At 35.8% G+C, this 19,904-nt stretch overlaps 1 protein-coding gene across 2 annotated transcripts in view; it reads right to left on the bottom strand.

The window, feature by feature from the left end:
• Nucleotides 1-1,941: 1,941 nt before the first annotated feature.
• The window catches only part of KHDRBS3 (KH RNA binding domain containing, signal transduction associated 3), a 90,154-nt gene continuing 72,191 nt past the window's right edge, over nt 1,942-19,904 (bottom strand). Inside the window, exons 8-11 of one of the 2 annotated variants that reach the window (XM_015619206.1) lie at nt 9,629-9,687; nt 5,250-6,359; nt 4,774-4,830; nt 1,942-2,677 (exon numbers count right to left, since the gene is read on the bottom strand). In XM_015619206.1, coding sequence (XP_015474692.1) covers nt 6,268-6,359; nt 9,629-9,687 — 151 coding nt within the window. In that variant the 3' untranslated portion in view covers nt 1,942-2,677; nt 4,774-4,830; nt 5,250-6,267. The remainder of the gene's footprint in view (nt 2,678-4,773; nt 4,831-5,249; nt 6,360-9,628; nt 9,688-19,904) is intronic. The other variant, XM_015619207.1, reaches the window with a different exon arrangement.

Below are 19,904 nucleotides of genomic sequence, written 5' to 3'. Positions count from 1 at the left end.
GCTGCACAAACATTTATCTTCACAATATCTGCTTTAATACTGAATACCTTCAATAATTTCCATTACCAAAGGGTTTTTTCTCCCCATTAAACAAATGCAGCCGTCTTGGACAAAACTGCTGAGCTCGTGAAAGTAATTCTCAGCCCCTTCACCCAATTAGTCTTTTTCATAAAGTCAAAGATATTAAATACTTGGTGTCCATTTACTTCAGGTGCCAAAAATGCTGGTGGTTCTTGAACATTGGAAACCTGGAAATTCTTCTACCAATTTGGCCTTTTAGTACATATTTGTGAACTCACTACAGAAATACAATAGATAAAATAGTTTCAAAAAGATTACAAAATTCTGTGTGGGGAAATTGGAGCAGAACCACTCAAGAACAGATTTGTTTTTATTTGTATCAAATCATGATATATGCATTTCAAGTTGAGCTTTGCATTTAAATTTTCATTACCAGAAGGATGAAGTTCCAACATGAAACGTATGCTCTTCAGCACCACTTAAATGTCTGACCTCAAAGTATGTTCTAATTCATAGTCCCAGAACAAACATCTTTTCATAGATTTATTATGTACCTCAGCACAATCCCCAGAAGAGCAGACACAAGGGGAAAGGCTGTAATGCAGACCTGGACACATTTGAAGGCTCCTATCCTTGCTCAGAACCTTTGAAGTTGATGTCACCCAGAACTGGCACCTGGGAACAGAACATCAGGACTGTCCCACAGTGTGACATCACTGAGGCAGCACGAGGCTGCACGTGTGCTCTTGAAGTGAGTGACAAATGAGACCCAGATTTCACTCACAACACCAGCACAACAACTTAAATTTTTACCTAGTGATGATAAAACTCAGCAGAAATAGAGCCACAGGATCAGAGAATGGTTTGGGTTGGAAGGGCCTGAAGTCCAGGCTGCAAAGACGGGAGACAGCCAGTCCTCCTTAAACTCTCAGTGAAACAAAGCCAAGTTCTTGTAACCCCAACAGCTGGATGGCCACAGCCAGCCCACTTTGACCCAGTGGTTCCTGTGAGGCCACTCAACAATCAGACAAGAGCCAAGGAAAACCACATGTGCTAGATAGCCTTGGTAGCCACATAAGTCACACTAGCAAAATATTTTAGCAGTGACATTAAGCAGCCCTGTTGTTCATGATTCCAGAGTGGAAGGTGACACTTCACTCCTTGAGTAGTTCACAGCACTCCTCAAATGAGCTTGTGCTGGAAAGTCCTGATGTCCAAATTACAGAAAGTGAAATTGCATTCTGCTTATCTAAATTCCCCACACAGTATCTATATACAGTTTTTATACTTGGCCTGCATTTAAAATGTCAGGTGCTGTTCCACACCAGAGGCTCCTGCCTGTCAGTCTGAAGGAATCATTATTATACATCTCTTGAGCTTATTCAAAGAATTTTGTTTTTTATTTTGCTTTCACTTATTTAAATAATTACTATTGCTGGCTGTAGAAAACTGTTTAGAAATGCAGTTTTAGCATAGTGAGAGATGAAAGCACGGAAAACCTCTCCAGATGGTGAGATTAACTGACAAAATCACCTTAAATATTCAGAGGTTAAAAATACAGACTTTTTAATGGTCAGTTTTCTAAGTCAATTAAAAATTGCCTTACTCAAGATAATTTGATTGGTGCCACAATTAATAGGAAATCTTATTTTTATTCATATCCCTACAACTTCAAAGCTACTTTTTAGTAGTCAGCTTGTGGAATTAGAAGTTATGAAAAACTGTTGAAGAGGCAGTATTTTGTTGTGAAACTGTCAACTGGTATTGTTTATGTTCAAAACAGCAACAACACAGAACCAAATTATGCTTTTGTTGGCAATAAATTGAGATTCAGCAAAGAAAAATGCATCTGATGGAACCATAATTGACGAATGGGGCACACATGCTCTGCTTGCATTTACAAAAAAGAACACAAGTAAATAAATTATCAGAACTTTATTTCTGTTACAAATTATCACAATCACAATTAATATAAAACAGAAAGCACTGAGGAAACATGACTGTTGGATACAAGATTTATCAAGGTGTAAAAGCCTTATCCAAGACTCTACTACTAGAAAACCTGTGACTGTGAATTAGAGAAAACATTTCTATGCATCAAACACCAAGTGAAAGAGAATAAGCAGCATAGTATTACTGACAGGGATTAAACATCTTGTTATACAAGTTTTAGAAGGAAATGGAAGTTGGAGCATTATTTCTACCCAAGAGTCTTGTCTGGAGCAGACTTGTTTACAATTAGCTATTAAGAAAAGCTTCAGGAGAAAACACCAATCTTCATTTTAACTTATCCATGTCATTCATACATTAGACAAGCTATTTCCAAAAGCATTTAAGTCATGAGACCTCACACACTCTCTTACACTTGCTGCATAAGGCTAAGAAGAGTCACTAAAGAACAGGAGGTTGCGTTATTGCTTTGTAACAGGAACTTAGATGGAAATTCTTTATTGAGCTCCAAATAAAACATTGTTGCATCACTATACAGTTAAGAGTTTCAATATACAATTGTTTTAAAAAGTGTATGTTGTTATACACTTTAAGGCTTTCATACAAGAAATGCAGAGCAGGATTTTCAGACTCGGTCTCGTCAGTGTCTGAGCACAGGGTAAAGTACAGTGCTCTAAGCAGTCCGTAATTAACATGGCAGAAGCTCCTGAAAAAGAAAAAACACACTTTATTTAAGATTTAAATAATATTTAAGATATTATTTAATATCTTGAGACTAGAGAGCATGAATTCTCTGAAACCTGGCAGATTGCAAGTAGAGGAATCAGACAATTATGCACATAATAAATGTATGAAGATCTAGGAAAGCACTGCAGAAACTGCTATCATTGAAATCCAGTGGAAATTTTATAAAAATTGTCAAAGATAAATAATTGATATGAATAATTATGACCACTAACATTACTTTTTTCACCAGTAACATTCATGTGTCAGAGTGCAAAACTCTACTAGAATGAAAACACGCTTCTGAGTCTGTCACAATGGAAGAAAGGCTGCCTTCTACATTGGTTTCCTTTCATGTAGACACCTTTCTAGCTTATTTTTCCCACTGCTCAAAATCAAATGGATTTAAGAGATTGGTCAACAAAAAAAAAACAACCAAAAAACCCAAAAATAAACAAACAAAAAAAAAAACCCACAAGAGAAATGTAATAGTAGAACATTGCTAGTGCATATTATTTGACAAAATGCCAAGGTAAGTTTTGCACTGCAAAAATATAGTTTTGAAGAATATCCAACATGATTTGTTTGAACTGATGTAATTTACTGTGCACACACAGGATATGAGAATTGACATATTTTTTTTTTTGAAGAGGCGTGGAAATACATTTTCTTAGGAGAAATAAGATGTATCAATGTAGAGCATTGGAAGAAGGAAGACTTAATTCATATGGTAATCATTCTCTGGTGCACTTAGAGCCAGCCTCTATTATCAGGGAGACACATTTTTCTGCCCCAAAGGGAACCTTAAACAATTTAAGCTTCTCTAGGACTTCAGGGCACAGTAGCAGAGAAGTGGCACAAATCACACATGCTGATCACATGCTCATCCCTCCATACTGGAGGCAATAAGAAAATGTGGCACTAAATAAAAGAGAGTTGGATAAACAATACAGAACACTGAATCCACTTCTGATTCAATTATTTATCTACTAGCCACCCTTGCCACTAGGTATTTTAGTTTCAACCCCTGAAGTTTCATTCTCTCTGTTTAATATAATACATGATGTTTGCAGATGAGCACTTCCTAGGAAATTCATCATATTATGTGATTTAAGATGTGACCAGAAGGAGAGATTGTGCCAATTGTTATAAATATTTTTAAAAGATACTTATATATTCAGTTTTGGCAAAGCAATTCTAGCAGTTGTTATTAAATCTCTGCCCTCTGAGCCCCAAAGGGGAGAAATCATCTTCAAGCTCTCCTACTCTTAGAGTCCTTTGATTTAAGCCCTTAAAACACTCAAAACAGTTCTAAAGCCATTTTCTATGTACAAAGGGTTCCTTTAGCCTGTGACAACAGCCTCTTAAATTTACTGCAGTACACAGAGGCAGTGCAACTTATGCAATATTTCACAGTATAGAGCTCTATTTATCTGAGCCTTGTCAACTAAAAGCACTGAGATCATGAGGTTAGCAGGAAGAATTACTATTCCAAGCAGAAAAAAAAAAAATCTGTTTTATTTAAAATATACACTATCTGAGCATAAAATCAGTTCAATTATGTCTTACTTTATATATTGAATTGACCAGAAACAGTAGAGCCAGCTTTTCTTTAGCTAATGTTTCTTAATGGATTTGTTCTCCTTCAATTAATGCCAAAAATCAGTCTGCTACTTGTGCAGAAATGCTTGAATTTGAAAATCAGTTCACAGAATGTATTTTTCATATTTTAGACGTGCAAACAACTAAAACATCAGCAAACAACTCACAACATGAGTTTTAAATTCCTGTTTGAAAACTAAAAGCATCAAATTACATTCAGTTTCTTCAGCTTCCTCTGTCCAATCAAATTGTTTGAGATGTTGCTAAAGCTATGCACAACTTCAATAAACTGCCAGGGGAGTGTCCACACACTGAGACAGCTCAAGGTCCTGATTAATGAAAGTTTAGAACTACTACTTTCCCTACCAGAATTGACACAGACAGTAACACCTAACTTAAAGCTTTGTGCAAAATTAAGGACTCGATCAAAGTTCCATTATCTATCTAATAATTTCAGAGATGAGTAAAGATACCTACCAAAGTATCAGAAGATCAGGGTTTTTGTTCTCTTGGCTGTCCAAAGAGGTGAGTTTCCTGACGAGAGAGAGAAAAGAAAAGATGCTTTTACTAAATTTCAAAGCATTTCAAATAAAATCTAAAGAAAACAACGTAAATCAAGCTATAATTAATAGAAACAATGCTTAAAAAAAGGCTTTAGATAACATTTGCAATGTTTAAGCTAGTAGAATTTATGGAAAAAAAATATATTACAAACTATTGGTTATGAGGTTTTACAGTAGTTTAATAGGGAATAGTTTGTCCAAATTTAACTAGCTAAGCTAAGGCTTTTTAGAAGACTAATACAAATTAAACGTTTTAAAATGAGAATTTAGGTGTCCTCACAAGTCTTTCCTACATTCTAAAATGAAACTTTCTAAGTTGTAGCCTCCCTGTTTTTATTGGTTATATTGAGATAACTTAAGTGAGATTAAAATCTTATTTGATTTATTTACCTTTGCAAATGAAGACCGTTTTAAGGGTTACACATCCTCTGCCTCTGACGAAAGCGACCTCAATTAGTCAAGTCAGAAATTCTTTAAAAGCTTTGTGTTTATTGCTTCCGGCACGGAGCGAGGTGGTCATTAACGTACCAAAATTCTCATAAAAATTCCAAAGTTGCACTAGTGAAAAAATGCTCGACAAGGTGAAAACTAGTCACATCTTTTTCCAGAAAATTCATTAGCTATTTTAAACCATTTTTTAACAAAAGTATTTTGATTTAATGTGGCACTCAAGCAGATCCATACCATCTGGATATTTTAAACAGCATTTATATCTACTGTGAGTATATAGAGAGATACATTTAGGTTTAAACCATTTTGTTTTAAAAGAAGTTGCACAATGTTTAATATGAGCCTTTTATGCTGATCGCTGTTAAACATTTCTCCCTGTTTACTACTATTTATGAAGTTTTATTATAAGATAAAGCATAAAATTAATCTCACACACACTGATTTTCTTTCAAAAGTTTATTTAGTATCAAGCAAGGGTAAAACTTTGCTTAACACTACAGAACATTTCAAGACTTGAGTTACAAAAACCACATTATTCGCATTTGTAGTTTGCTTCCCTTTTTACGCATGTTTGCAAAGAGAAAATCTAGCAAATGGCTGAAAATAAAAGCTAAAAACTAAATTGTTGAAAACCTTTAAAATAAAAGGTTACGCTTATGTTAAAAAGAATGGACTAACGTATTTAGTAAACCTATTTTTTGTTTAACACTAGTTAATCAAAGGTTATTTTTTTGATCACCTATTTTTTCAAACACAGTTTGGAAATAACAAAGTTCCTTGTTTTACATATCTTTCTGTCCAGGTTGTTCTTTCAACAAAATGTTTTAAGTTCAGTCCATCCATTCAGATTTTTTATGCACTTTGAGTTAATAAAAAGGGATTGTTCATAGAAAAAATTACTTTGAACAGTATACAGGACTGGTGGAGATTGGATATTTCACAACATCAGACAGTACAATCAGTATCTGGCATATGGCTGGTCTCTGTAGACTCCTTTTGTTGTCCTTGCAGAAGGTGTCTTGTGTCGTGAGTTGGTCCATTCTTCTTGCCCTACAAGGAAAGAAAATATGGTCAGAGCCCCTCCAACATTCTCAGATGCTGAATGTAGTTTTTCTTATCTGTGAACCAAACAGCCACATTCTGTTAACAGAAACCAAGATGTACATGTCTAACACTTGAAACAAAAAATCTGGGAACAGCACATCTATCTGAGCTATCCCACAGTGATTTCTCAGCACACAGGAGCGGGGAACGTGACTGGCTAATGGCAAAAATATTTATGGCTGTGGAAATTCAGCTGGACCTGCTTGTTGCAAATGCACAGAAATGTCAGCTCCCATAACAGGCACACCAATAATTGCAATGGGATGAAATGAATGGAAGATATGAAATACGTATAAGGAAACAAGCTGCCCTCAGAAATAAGTTTCTCTGCATCAGTGCCAATTTAGGCCTAATTCAAACATGCAAACCAAGCCTTAAGTATCACTACAAACACCTGAGGCTTTTAACATTCTAAAGAAAACATGTAAATAATAATATTCATATATACACCTCCTCTGAAATGCAAGAAATAGGAGGGCACATTATTAAAAAAAATATATTAAAAGCACAAGGAACATTGGTTGTTTGAATTCTGGCTATAAAATAAGCTTGTAAAAAAGCTTGTGCTATATTTAATGATTCATAATCCTACCACCTTTTAATGGAAATAAGTATTTTTAAAAAGTAGAAAAAATTATCTTAAATGAGAGTCAGACCTTCTATGCCAGGCAGTTGAAAAAGGGAAAACATAGGACTAAATTCAGAGTATAAGGAAGAAGTACTTAGGTACAGTTTAATGATGTAAACAAATGAGAGTATTATGTCACATCTGCCAGAGAAAATATAAAAAAAGCAGAACCAAAAAAAAAAATCCCCAAAAGTAAACACACCTTAAAACAGTCTGTGTGCTTCCATACTTATTTTTTGCAGAACTGCCCTGCCCTAAACAGACAGGTGCTCCAGTGACCCAATGCAATCCAGAAACTAAAGGCAGAATACAAATGTATGGTAGAATAAAACGTAGACATCACTTTGTCTTTCCAGTCCATTAAAAAAAAAAAAAAAAGAACTCAAAGAACCCCTGCACTTTGAATGCTGAGGTAACTTGCTCTGACATGAGATATCTGAAATTAGATGACAAGGATCCCATATGTCAAGGGCTCAGTTTCACAATCCCTTTGCAGAAGCCTCATCCTGACTGCTTTTTAATAATGTAGGTGGCTGCCTGCAGGGTCCAGGCTATAAATCATACCCAGGTGGTCAGGACATTTGCCTAGGAGGTAAAAGGAACAAGTTCAAATTCGGTGTAAGGCTGAAAGAATTAAACCTTCACCTCAGGTGATTTCCACAGGCATCTGGTAACAACTTCCTGTGCTTCTTCATCACACAGAAAGCAAGATATACATTAAAGACCTAAATCTATGGGCAGCTGACTGAGGGGTAGGAATTAAGAATATTTTAAACACTCCTGCAAGAACTGTTTAAATGAAAAGAGAAGTACTAGTTACAGTTTAAGGGGAATACTTGCTCTTTTTCAAGCAGCTGATCAAATCAGCAGTGCAAAGAGTTACCTTAAAGTTTCTCAATTTTCATTTTGGTGAAATGTTCAGAGCTCCAAATCCTAAAAATACTGAAAAATTCTTCCTACATCCTCTGGGTTGTCACATGAATTTCTCAGAGGGAAAGTTCAGATAAATCCTGCAAATCTGAATTTCCTCCTAGCTGCACTAGACAACTACCTGCTCACTAGGCAGTGTTACTTATTTTGAGGCATCTAATGTTCTTTACATACAGTGAAGATGGTTATTAATCTCTAACTCTGCTTTTAAGGGAGATACTTAAGAAATGAAGTGTGTAACTATATGTGCAAAAACTACAGTGGCTGCAACCCATAATCATTTTTCAAGGTATTTATGGTCTTTCTCTCAACTTGAATAAATACATCACTTAACATTCTGAGTGGCTGTGTTTTGATAAATAGAAAACCAATTTTAAATGCAAAAGCAATGAAAAATCCATATTTTCAACCTAAAATGCTGCAATCAATAGCTCTCCCCCATCAGTCTATCTACATTAAGCAGTTTCATACATTTTTTCCCCCATCAATTTTACATTAATGAAATAGTCTTAGAAATATCAGGTATATAATGGAAATCAGTTTATTTTAATGCTGAAATAACGATTTAAGTTATATATCTATCAACACCAACTGAAAGTGCTGAGGGACAGAGGAATTTCAAGTGACCTCTTGTTTTGATGAACTGTCTTTCTCCTTAAGCAAAATAATTAGTTTAAGCAGATACACTGGGCAAACTACTGCATTAGGTGCATTTATCACAACTTAGTTAAGGTCATTTTAGTTTCAAGCAGGAAGCACTTCCACAGGGAGTTAAAGAAATAGACCTCAAAATTTCAAGTGGTCATTGAAGCATTCATTACTCAGAATCACAACTTTTACACAGGTTACTAACAACCCTCAAATGTTTGAGAGACCTAGATTTTATTTCTCTGATCTCTAGCCAGAGACTTAACATTTACCTCTTAAGGAAAGGTGCCTTTTAAAATGCTTTATGCTTCTAACCTGTAACAGAATTCTTTAATGAAACCTGTCACCATCACACTTCTATATTATAAAAAAGAAAAAAGTGATCTTTACAACTGGCATATGTTTTTTGCTTCATTACTCATTGTTTTGTCTCTATACAGAGTAACCCACTGCCCTCATGCCTGTTAGCTACCTAAAGCACTTCCCTAACCTTTACATAATGACTCCCTGCTTGATTTCCCAAGACTGATGCATGGAAATGAACTAAAACAAAAGGACCATACAAGGCTAAAACACACTCAATTAGGCCCTAATTCAGCTGTGAGTTTCAGCAGATACCTACCTTCTATCAAGTCTCAATGCAAGCTGTGCCACACCAGAAGCATTTGCTTTTGGCAGTCAGAAGTTCCTGGAAATAGGTCCTCCATCCCCATTTTTTTTCATAAATCTCACTGAATGTGATATGAAAAGGCTGCATGCATCATGATTTAAGTTTCATTTTCTCTACTTCTTTGGTTTTAGTTTCCCATGACTGCATCAGCTAACAGACCACAGAGGGCATTTTTCTCAATAAACACCAGAGGAGCTCTGTGACAGCTCAGGAATCCCTGAGAAGCCACTACCTGCTGCAGGACTAAGCCTTGCCTCACAGAAATTATCCTTTCATGAAGTCTTTTCTTTTCTTTCGAGAGTCTGCTGCTGCAGTGACTGAGCTCACAAAGCCACTCACCGTAGGAGTCGTAGGTGTCTTCACTCAGTCCGTGGCCATAGTCATAGTAATCTGCTCCACTGCAGGGCAGGAGGGGCACGGAGAGAAGAAAGAAAACATGAGAGAATACTTATTACACATTCTACCTCTGAAAAGAAAGCTTGAAGGATATAGAGATGCCCTAAGAAAGGTAAGTATCCGTGTGACAGTGATAACTGAGGTCCTGCTTGTTTATTAATTAGAAACTATATTTAATTTCATTTAGGATTTTTTTCCCCCATCAGTTGGCTGCTCATCCACATTGCAAAACATCAAAACCATAACAAGACCATAAACATCACCATTGCAAATGTGGATGTGGGAATTTTTCATTTAAAATTATAACTGGGAAGGTTTAGAGTTGCCAATTTGAGTTTCCCGGCCAACACACCAAATAATATGGTTTTTAATAAAAAAATGGGAGATGTAGGTACTGAACCAATTCATTAGTTTTATAAATTCCTTTTCATTACCTACTTCTATCTAGTATTTCACCTTTGTATCTTCAAACTCACTGATAAGAATGCAATAAAGAGCAAGCTATTTGTTGATTGGAGGGTTATACAGCTGCTGTGTGTGTACAAAGTTTCAGTGTCTTCAAAACAAGACAGAGGAATACAAATATAAAGACTATTATTTTAAAAGGAAGAAATTAAATAGGAACTATGTTAAAAGCTGAAATCTGTAGTTGTTAGGATTCAAGAGTGGATGAATTCCATATTCATGGCTTGAAACAGTCCTCCATTTCATAATGATTTTTATATTTGTATTAAGACCCCTGAATGGAAACAGAACAACCCTTATTATACATCATTCTATTATGCTTTCATATTTCATTCAAGTCTAGGTACGTGTAGTCTTTTACACAGTTTGTAGAACGTGAATAGCAAGTGCCTAAATATTTATTTTCCTTTTCTTACTAACTACAGCCAGCCTCAGGGCTGACAGTATTTGGAAAATACTCCATGAAATGATGCTACCAGATCAGCAGACTCAAACTTTTTATTTCCCTTTATGGATTTATTCTGTAAGGAAAGACCTTTTCATAGAATCACCTCCTGAGTGAGAAGGAAATCACTAATATATGATCACTAGCAAGTAATTACTGATATTGACAAAATGTTCCTAACATTAGATTGATTGCTAACAAAATAAACACCAGAGTGAAAATAAACAATTTATAGCCTTAACATGAATTAGCAGGTAAAACATTTATATAAAACAAACAACACATCACAATTACTTCTGAAGTGACAAAAGAGTTTGCTGTGCTTGAGTTCTGATTTAGTTTTTTTGTTTGTTTTTTTAAACTAAAAGTTTTAAACCCCTCAAAATAACCAGGCCAGAAAAAAACTCAGTTTTGGCATGTGCAAATGCTTACCTAAAAATGCTGGATGAGTGTATTTTATGGCTGGTATAATGCTTACTAAAAAAAAAAAATTAACCAACTGCACTTTGAAGACTCAGAAAGAATTGTCTCTACAAAACCTTTTCTCAATTGTTTCTCAGGTGACGAGGACCCCAGAATAAGGGCAAAGTTTGAATAAGAAGTTATTTTTTCCCTGCAGCAGCCAGTAATAAAAGTCTTTATTCTGACAATGAACTGAAAACTGACATTCACTACCCTTCCACAGAGAACTTATTTGTTTTAGGACTGTGATCGAGTTTGGAAGTCTAAAGCAGCTGAGCTCCATCTCTGTATCTGTCAATTCTGTCAGAATGACTTTGTGGGGTCTCATTTCATAGAACTAATACAACTATTAAACAAAGAAATTACTCATTTTACAGCACACAAACTGCAAAACAAATATCAGAAAGGAAGGAACCTTTCACTTATACTGAAAGTACATCACAACTCATCTTGATTAACAGACAAACCCTTCAAAACTAATAACCTGTCTGGAAAGTACAAGGTACAATGGGACAAACTTGCCCAGTGCAATTCAGTACTCCCTGCTCTACTTCATTCATATTCTATGAATAATGCCAACATTCTCCAGACAACTCTGTGTTAAACAAATCCAAAGCTTCTGATGAGAAAACCTCAAGACCCAAAGAAAAGGTACAGATGGTTGTAGGGAGGTCTGAGTGAAAAAAAACCCAAATACTTAAAAAATAATTTTTTGTTTAATTTGTTAGAGTGTGACTATTCTGTGGTGTTCACAACCAAGACCACTGCTAATGGGTTTGAGTTGTAAAATTACAAAAAATTCTAGCACTGTATATGAACCCACAGTTTACAGAATTTTATTTTGTTTCAAAGCAACTGCCTGCAAAAAGCAAACTTATTCAAAGCACCCTACAGCAATACTAAACTTCTAAATTGTACATTTTAACTCATTAACTGAGATAGTTGAGGTAATTTCTGCTACAAAGACTTAAGTAGGCATATTGAATAATTCTTCCTGTGAAGAAAGATATACATTTTTGCTTTAAAATCATCCTTTACATTTAGACTCTTTTATATATAAATTCTCTGACATTGTATCAGTATGACTAAAGACTATTAAAATTTTTATTTCCCTTAATGAACTTATTCTGCAAGGAAAGGCCTTTTTATAGAATCACAGAAAGGCTTGGGTTGGAAGGGACCATAAACATCACCTAATTCCATGGGCAGCAACACCTTCCACTAACCAGGTAGCTCATGTTGCTCCTCTTCCTTTCATTTTGTCTCACAGAAAGGAAAAAAAATCCTCTAACAGTTAATTTTCTTGTTTATCTCATATGACTCCCTCCTTTCACAAAAAAAGGAGAAAACATGACATAGATTATTATTCCCTTTTTAACCCAACAAGATTAGATGTGGACTCTGCTTGGAGTTCTTTTGTTTTGCAATATGAATTGTCTTCATGAAACCACTTTATTTTTCCTCATTCCCTATGCATCTGCTTTTTTAGATAAATAACTGGATTACACGCTATAGCTGGCTGAGTTGTCAAGCATGTTCCTACAGCAATTAACACTGGAGTATCAGATCTGATTCAGATCTTTTGTACACACAGACCTTTTGCTTATATCCCCTCTTTTTAACTTCTTTTGTATTCCCATTCCAGCATAATGGCTGTGGGTTGACAAGAGAGAAGACAGAGATGGCAAAGAAAAATTGCTTTGATTTTCCATGTCAGCATAAAAACTTAAGAACATTTAATGCTATGGAAGGATTAAAAAACAACAATAAATTTAAGTATGTTGCTTTTAATTTCTGAGGGCTGGGCAGTAATCCTACAATGTTCAGAGGAAGTGTGAAATGAGGCTTGAATAGTGTAAGGCCAGAGGAAGAACCTATTTTCTGTGTTAAGAGAAAAAGCTTCAGACAGGAGCAAGCTCAGATTTTAGCACAGCAGCACTGATGAAGCAGAAATACTTCTCTAAGGCTTTATTTAGTAAACTAGAGGACTGGGAAGCTTCCTGCTTCTGATTTCTCTAGAATCACTACAGAAGTATCTTAAAATACTTTAATTTAGAGGTATTCAACATAAGCCTTCAAAGGCCCTATGAAAAATGACCTCAATTTCTCAGGCTTTCCTACTAAGCTGATTTGTTTCTGAAAATATCTTGATGAACCATAATAGAACAAATGTTTATAAAAAACAAATAGGAGTAGCTGCTCCTGACATGACGGTAAAGTCTTAAGGAACTTTACCTTTTATACTTTATTAACTATTAGGTTATTCTACCTAGAGATACTGGAATATTCACATAGGACAGGAATCAACAGAAAAGTAGCTTCAACCTAACTCTCATTGGAAGAACCACCATCCCTGGAAAGTGTTCTAGAAATGCCTGCATGTGGCACTGAGGGCTGTGGTTTAACTGATTTGGTGATGTTTGGTCAAAGATTGGACTTGTCTTGGGAGGTCTTTTCCAGCCTTCATGATCCTGTGATTCCATATCAGAAGAGGTCACTAGGCTATTTTTGGGACAATCCTAAAACAGGCAGATCAACCACACACAGACCAAGTGTACTTCCAAAAATGCACAAAGGTAGTAAAAATATATTGCACTTAATTCATGTGGTTGCCACAGCTCTTTATATTTGATACAAGCATCTTTTAGAATGGCCATTATGACATTTCTGTGTTTGAAACAGAAGCAGTGTGGCAGGGAGCCTGTTTGCAAAAGGGAAGATTAAAAGGTCTCAGACTGAAAGTTTCTAGTTTACTGGAAAATCCCAGACTTAAGCACTGACAAGCCTGGTATAAGCACTGAATGATCTGAAACTTACTTTGGCTTCTTATGAAAAACAGCCTTGGCCAACAGTTCAGCTTCCAGTAATGCTTATTAGGGACAAACTGACCAAAATCTTGCCGTTTTCTTTTTCACACAAGTAGCACAAGTAATTCTGATCCCTTTAGGCAGAAACCAGGGCAGTTTCAGAAAGTGACAGTAAAACCCTTGCAAACACCAAGGTTTCCTTTTGTGCCAAGGGAAGCTCCAACAAACACCACCCTTTGTTTGTGCTTCCACCATGAGTTGAACAGAACAACTAAACAGAAAAAGCAAATGAGGATCTCTGTAGCCACAGTTCTATAATGATAGACCCTGACTGATATGATCACATCTGAAGAGAACTCTTCCATAAGCATAAGCATCTTTCCATCATTCCTGTCAGATCTTCATGCTCAGCTACTTCTGATAACAAAAAGCATCTGTCAACAGCAAACAGGAAGAATGACCAAGACAACAATCACTGCAGTGAAGCTTCTCATATCTCCATAATGTCTCGAGAATCACTAGAACACCCTATTCTGGAACCCAGCTTACAGCAGGACAGCAAAAATCCCAAGTTTGAAGGGGAGACACACATTTTCTTGCACCTTGCAGATAAATTTTTAGTTAATACCCAGTTCTGCGGCTACTTAGTAGAGACTTCTTTAGTACGTATTTTTATCCCTGCAGCTCAGTTTATGTCTGTCAAACAGATAATGAACTGACAATAACTGAGACCCCTAGGTGAGCATTCTATAAAACACAGAGAAAATGCACAATATTTCTTGAATTATAGCCTATTATACTCTCAAATGGATCATACAAACAGCAGATTTATTACCAGTAATCCTAAAAGGTGACCAGAGTGCCCTCTCAAGGATCCCCTTAGCTATCACTATTTAGAAATTACTTTTTATGGCAGAAATGAGAAATTTCACTTCTGAATAGTGAAACATCCTCAGAGGAACATGCATTCTGGTACTTTCTACCAAGCACAGACCTATCTAGGTACTTCTAGCAGAACTCTACGCAGTTGCCTAGAGCAGTTTTACCATCTGAAATGTCCAGTTATTGCTGTCTCAACTCAATTAGTCTTTGCCCACTACATTCTCATGAGCTACCTCTCAAAAGAGGAAAGGAAAATGGCAATTAAAAGAGGTAACTGAAGCACACGGGGCAAATAAGGTTTCTCAGGAACAGCAGCAGCAGGAGCTACAGCTTTACCTTGAAACTATGAATAGGATACAGCAATAATACATCCCTGAACATGAGAAATGCTAACCATATGAATGTCAAAAACTCACTACATTAAGTACCAGCAGAAAAGCTATAAACTCAGGTTGCATAAATTCAGAATTTTGGTTTAGCTGGTGAATTAGATCCAAGCCCCAGACACCCCACACCTTGCCCATCTGCTTTGCAAGCAGGTTGTGAACTGCTACCAGAGGAAGCTAAACTTGAAGTCTTTAACTATCCAGGTGTGTACTAATCATATTGCAGCTGCTAGATGGAGAAAAAAGAAACAACATTAATATCAGAAAAAAAGATGTTTACTTCCCTCTCTCTCCAAACTCTGGGCTCTGGAAGCAGTAGAGAACAGTGATAATTCTGAGAGATAGCAGTCAAAAAATCCTTAGACTATTCACTGAAATAGTGGAAAGATCTGGGATATTATTCCAGCTAATTCTTGGTTATCTGCCAAGTTCTGCATATGTTGTTGTCAGAGATCCAAAATTATGTCACTTTTCACAGAATGGAGTACAAGACAACACTGCCTCTAACACACTGTCCTCAAAAAGTGCACAGGTGGTTTGTCACCATTCCATCATCACAAATACTGCTCCAGAAAATATACATCATACTGTCTTATCTTTCTAATTTACTGAAGGAACAAACTTTCAACACATTTCTAAAAATTTGGGGCCTTACCAGTTGAAATTGAAGAACATTTGAGAGAAAATGTTCCATCCTGGTTTTATATAACTTAAAAATAGTGAAAGTGCCATCAAGGAATACATTAGATCAAAGAAAGATTAGGTTTAATTGTTTCTAGGGCTGCATAATCATAAGCTTTACCATTTTCAAGATCTTTCCAATACTTCCCTAACATCCTTTACACCAGCAGGGTCCAAACCTTGCCTCTCCAAGTACAGCAAGGTAGGACTCTTCCTCCTAAGGACAATTCAATCCATTTAAATATAGACTCATTTCCTGGCTTCATGTGAGCTCCACTACTTCTATCCACACACACGTTTCAGGTGCTTTACATAAAGCACTCATGACACAATTCCACCAAGATAAATGTGATTATGATGATTACTAATACGTTGTTTTCCACCATCTATACCTGAACTGTATCAAAATTGTGCTTAAGAGCATGATTTACAGCCCTCGATATTTCTACTGAAATCAAACACAAGGACAAACAATTAAGACAATTATAAAGTTTTCCTGCAACCATCTCCCAATTTTTAAGTTGTCCAATTAAGTAGGTATTTCCTTACCAACAGAAAGAAGCAATATTTTTCCTTCCTTGAAAAGCAAACTGAATGCAACAGGGTACTCAGAAAACTCCAACTGCAATTACTGCTAGTAAGCAGCCAAAGTGTGTTGACTGTCACCCAGCAAAACAGTGTCAAATCTTCAACTACAAAACATATTCTGTGACAAAAATATGTTCTGAGCTGATGCAGCCCAATTTCTCAGTCAGCTAATAGGCACTGGCTTCCAACTGTGCATTTCCAGTGAACTTCCTTCTTCACCCCACACCAGAGGAAACAAAATGCCTTTCCCCTCTCTTTCTATATATATAAATATATATTTCTATGTGTCATTCTCTAGTCTGCAAACGTAAATTTAAGATGTCCTTTCTCTAGTCTGGAGAGAATATGTAGTCTCTTTCCCTTTTCTTTGTATCTCTTAATCAAACTGCTGGAAAGTTAATTATAATGTGAGATGTTTGAGAAGTCCTTTCTAGATGAATAACTTTAATTTGCAAGATTGATTATCTGTGTTCTGTCTCCAAAGCCCATATACCCAGCACCATTTCTATAGCATCCTGCTGATGCCTGGCAACTGGATATTCTCCCTTTCTCTTTGTTACCTCCATCCTTCAAGAATACAGAACCTTATTTTTAAAACAAACTGTAATTAATTTGAAGCCATCATATAATTAGGATTTTCTAAACTGTGACTGATTCCACAAGTCACACTAACAGGTAAAATACAGCACTTCATGCTTAAAAAATATTCCCTGTTACTGAGTTCTTTTTTTCCTACATTAGACTTGGAAGATCCACTTTGACCTCTCCCTTCCTCATGTTTTCACTTGTGTAATCAGTCAAGGAAAAAAAAAATCAAAATCCTACCAACTACTAATCCTCTTTAATTGTATTGTGGAATTTAACCACCCAGATTAAGATGCTGTAAAATCACCTAAGTAAAATTAAACCAATCATGCAAAATTAATACAATTTTTATGACCTAATGACTTTTCTTGATTTCTCAATACTTGTAATTTGATGTTAATACTTTTTGTACTACTGGAACATCTGCATATTAGTTTTCTCTAGCTGTTTTCTAAATTTATTTTCAAATGCATTTTTACTTGTTTTCTAAATATGGAGGCACAGACACAGTTAAATAGCTAAACCATGAAGAAAAACAAATTAATTTTATTGATTATAATTAGCACAGATGAAGAGTAATCCTAACATTTTTTAAACATTTTTAGTGAAGCCATCTACCAATATCACTATAAGGATTCAAAAAACCTTTTCCAGTTTTATGAGTGCACCATGAGATACGTTTGTGTTTTTTCCACCACTACAGCTGAATCATCTTAATCTTATTCCTTTTTACTGACATTTCAAACCAGATTTCTGTAAATCAATTAAAAAAACTAAAATACACTAGATTCACAATTAAAACTATCTATGCTACTGAGGCACTTCTGTATGCTTTACCTTGTCACATCTCAACGTGTAATTAAAAGGAAAACAGCTATCCAAACCTGAAAAATTAGATCTGAAAAACTGCAGTAAATAATCTTTTTCAATAATACAAGCACAAAAATTAAGCAGGAAAACCACATGCCAGGATTTTCATTCAAAAGCTACATTAGCTTATTTATGCTAATGCTTTAAGGGTTTATTTTGCAGAATTATAACCACCAGTACACTCTGGTACATACCAGGTGTTCATAAACAACAGCAACACAAAATGCCAACCCTTTGCGTGATCCCTAGAAATCAAACTCCTGCAGACTGATTTGATTTTTAAGTCAAAGCATGAAATACAAACAGCTACAAGCATTAAAATGGAGAGAATTACATCTTGGAAAACTACAGTAACAGACACTCGTTTGCATATAATGCATATTTATACATCCTGGAAATGCATGATTGCTGACAAACTCAACAATGTAAATTTAAAACACTGAGCATCACAAACAAACTGTTAGCAATTAACTTTCAAATACCAGTAGCAACATCTCCATAAGCCAATTTCAAATCCATATGCTCAGCTCTTCATGAAAATCCTCCTATTAAACAGGAATGTCATCATCTTTTGTGTGACTACTAAGCATAGTTTCAAAAAACACCTGAAAATTTAAGCTCTATTGGGAAATGAGGAGGGTATTTCCAAGAGGAACATACTAGGAATCAGCTTCTCTTATAACTGAAGTGCCTCTGGTATAACATAAAAAGCAGTACTTTGAGATTTGAAGGATTTTAGCACACCAATTTAGTTGTATTCTTCAGGCATCAGTTGAACAATGGGCACTTGGAAAATGGGCTGGATTTCAAGGTGTTTTTCTAAGTCCTTTTTTTAGAAGTCCTTTTCAACACAAATCCAGTTTCTCCATTGTTAGGTAACTACCACAAGCTACCAAACAAAATTCCTCAAACCTTTCACACCAAAGGGCTTTTGTGTATCGTCTTCCCTATTAGAAATAAATTTTCTGTCTTGAATCAGTCACTTTTAAAATAAATGGTAAAAAAGGTAATGGATGATAAAGGAGGCTCAGGGGGAACTTTATCACTCCCTACAACTACCTGAAAGGAGGTTGTGATGTCAAGGTCACTTCTGCCATGTGAGAAGCACTGGATACTGGGAAAAATTCCTTCACTGAAAGGGTGGTCAGGCTCAGAAACAGGCTGGCCAGGACACAGTGAAAATCTTAAAAGAAGTGTGGAAGTGACATCTGGGGACATGGTCTGGTGATGAACATGAGGGTGCTGGGTTAACAATTTTATTTCATCTTGGAGGTCTTTTCCAAGCTGAACAATTATATAATTCATAATACCATGTTTTTAACATGAATAGGACTTACCATAGGGACAGTTATGTTTTTATGCATTTAAGTAAGTGATCTAACAAAGTTGCAGCATGCAGATTCTTACTTCCCAACACATCAACAATAAGCACAGAATGATTTAGTGGCACTGAATAAACTTAGGTGTACTAAAGAGAACTTCCCAATTCCCTCAGCTTAGATTATGTTAACTGCATGTCTCCAAGGCTCACAAGTAACTTGCAGCGATTTGAATTTATCGCATTTTGGTATGATTGGAAGTGATAGTAATTATAGTTAGATATTCACAAAGAGCAGTTGAGAAACACAATTTAAGCCAGTGGTAGAATGGTTGTTGCCAAGAGAAATCTACAGCACTATTAGGTAAATGTGGAAACCACAGTACAATGCAGAAAACTGCCAGCAAATCCAGCAATTTCTCCAAGTCCTAGTTTTTCTGGTTTTATGCATGCGTTTAGATTAAATTCTGCAACTGAGTGAAGGTGAGATCGCTTTGACTGAAGATCTAAAATACTTCTAAAATTATAAATTACAATTAAACACAAAATGACTACATAAATGACTCATTCTTGTCCCTCACCAGACACAGGCATACAGCTACACAAAGTGTTCCTCTTATAGTTTAGGCTTCGATCTCTGTTGTAGGCTGAAAAATAAATCTAGAAAACCCCTTTTTTTCCCTAGGAAAAGTATCCCATTTTAAATGCTAGCAGACAAGCCTAAAGAAGT

This window comes from Parus major, chromosome 2, assembly GCF_001522545.3.
Source record: "Parus major isolate Abel chromosome 2, Parus_major1.1, whole genome shotgun sequence".
NCBI lineage: Eukaryota > Metazoa > Chordata > Aves > Passeriformes > Paridae > Parus > Parus major.
This window is presented reverse-complemented; position numbering and strand designations above follow the sequence as displayed.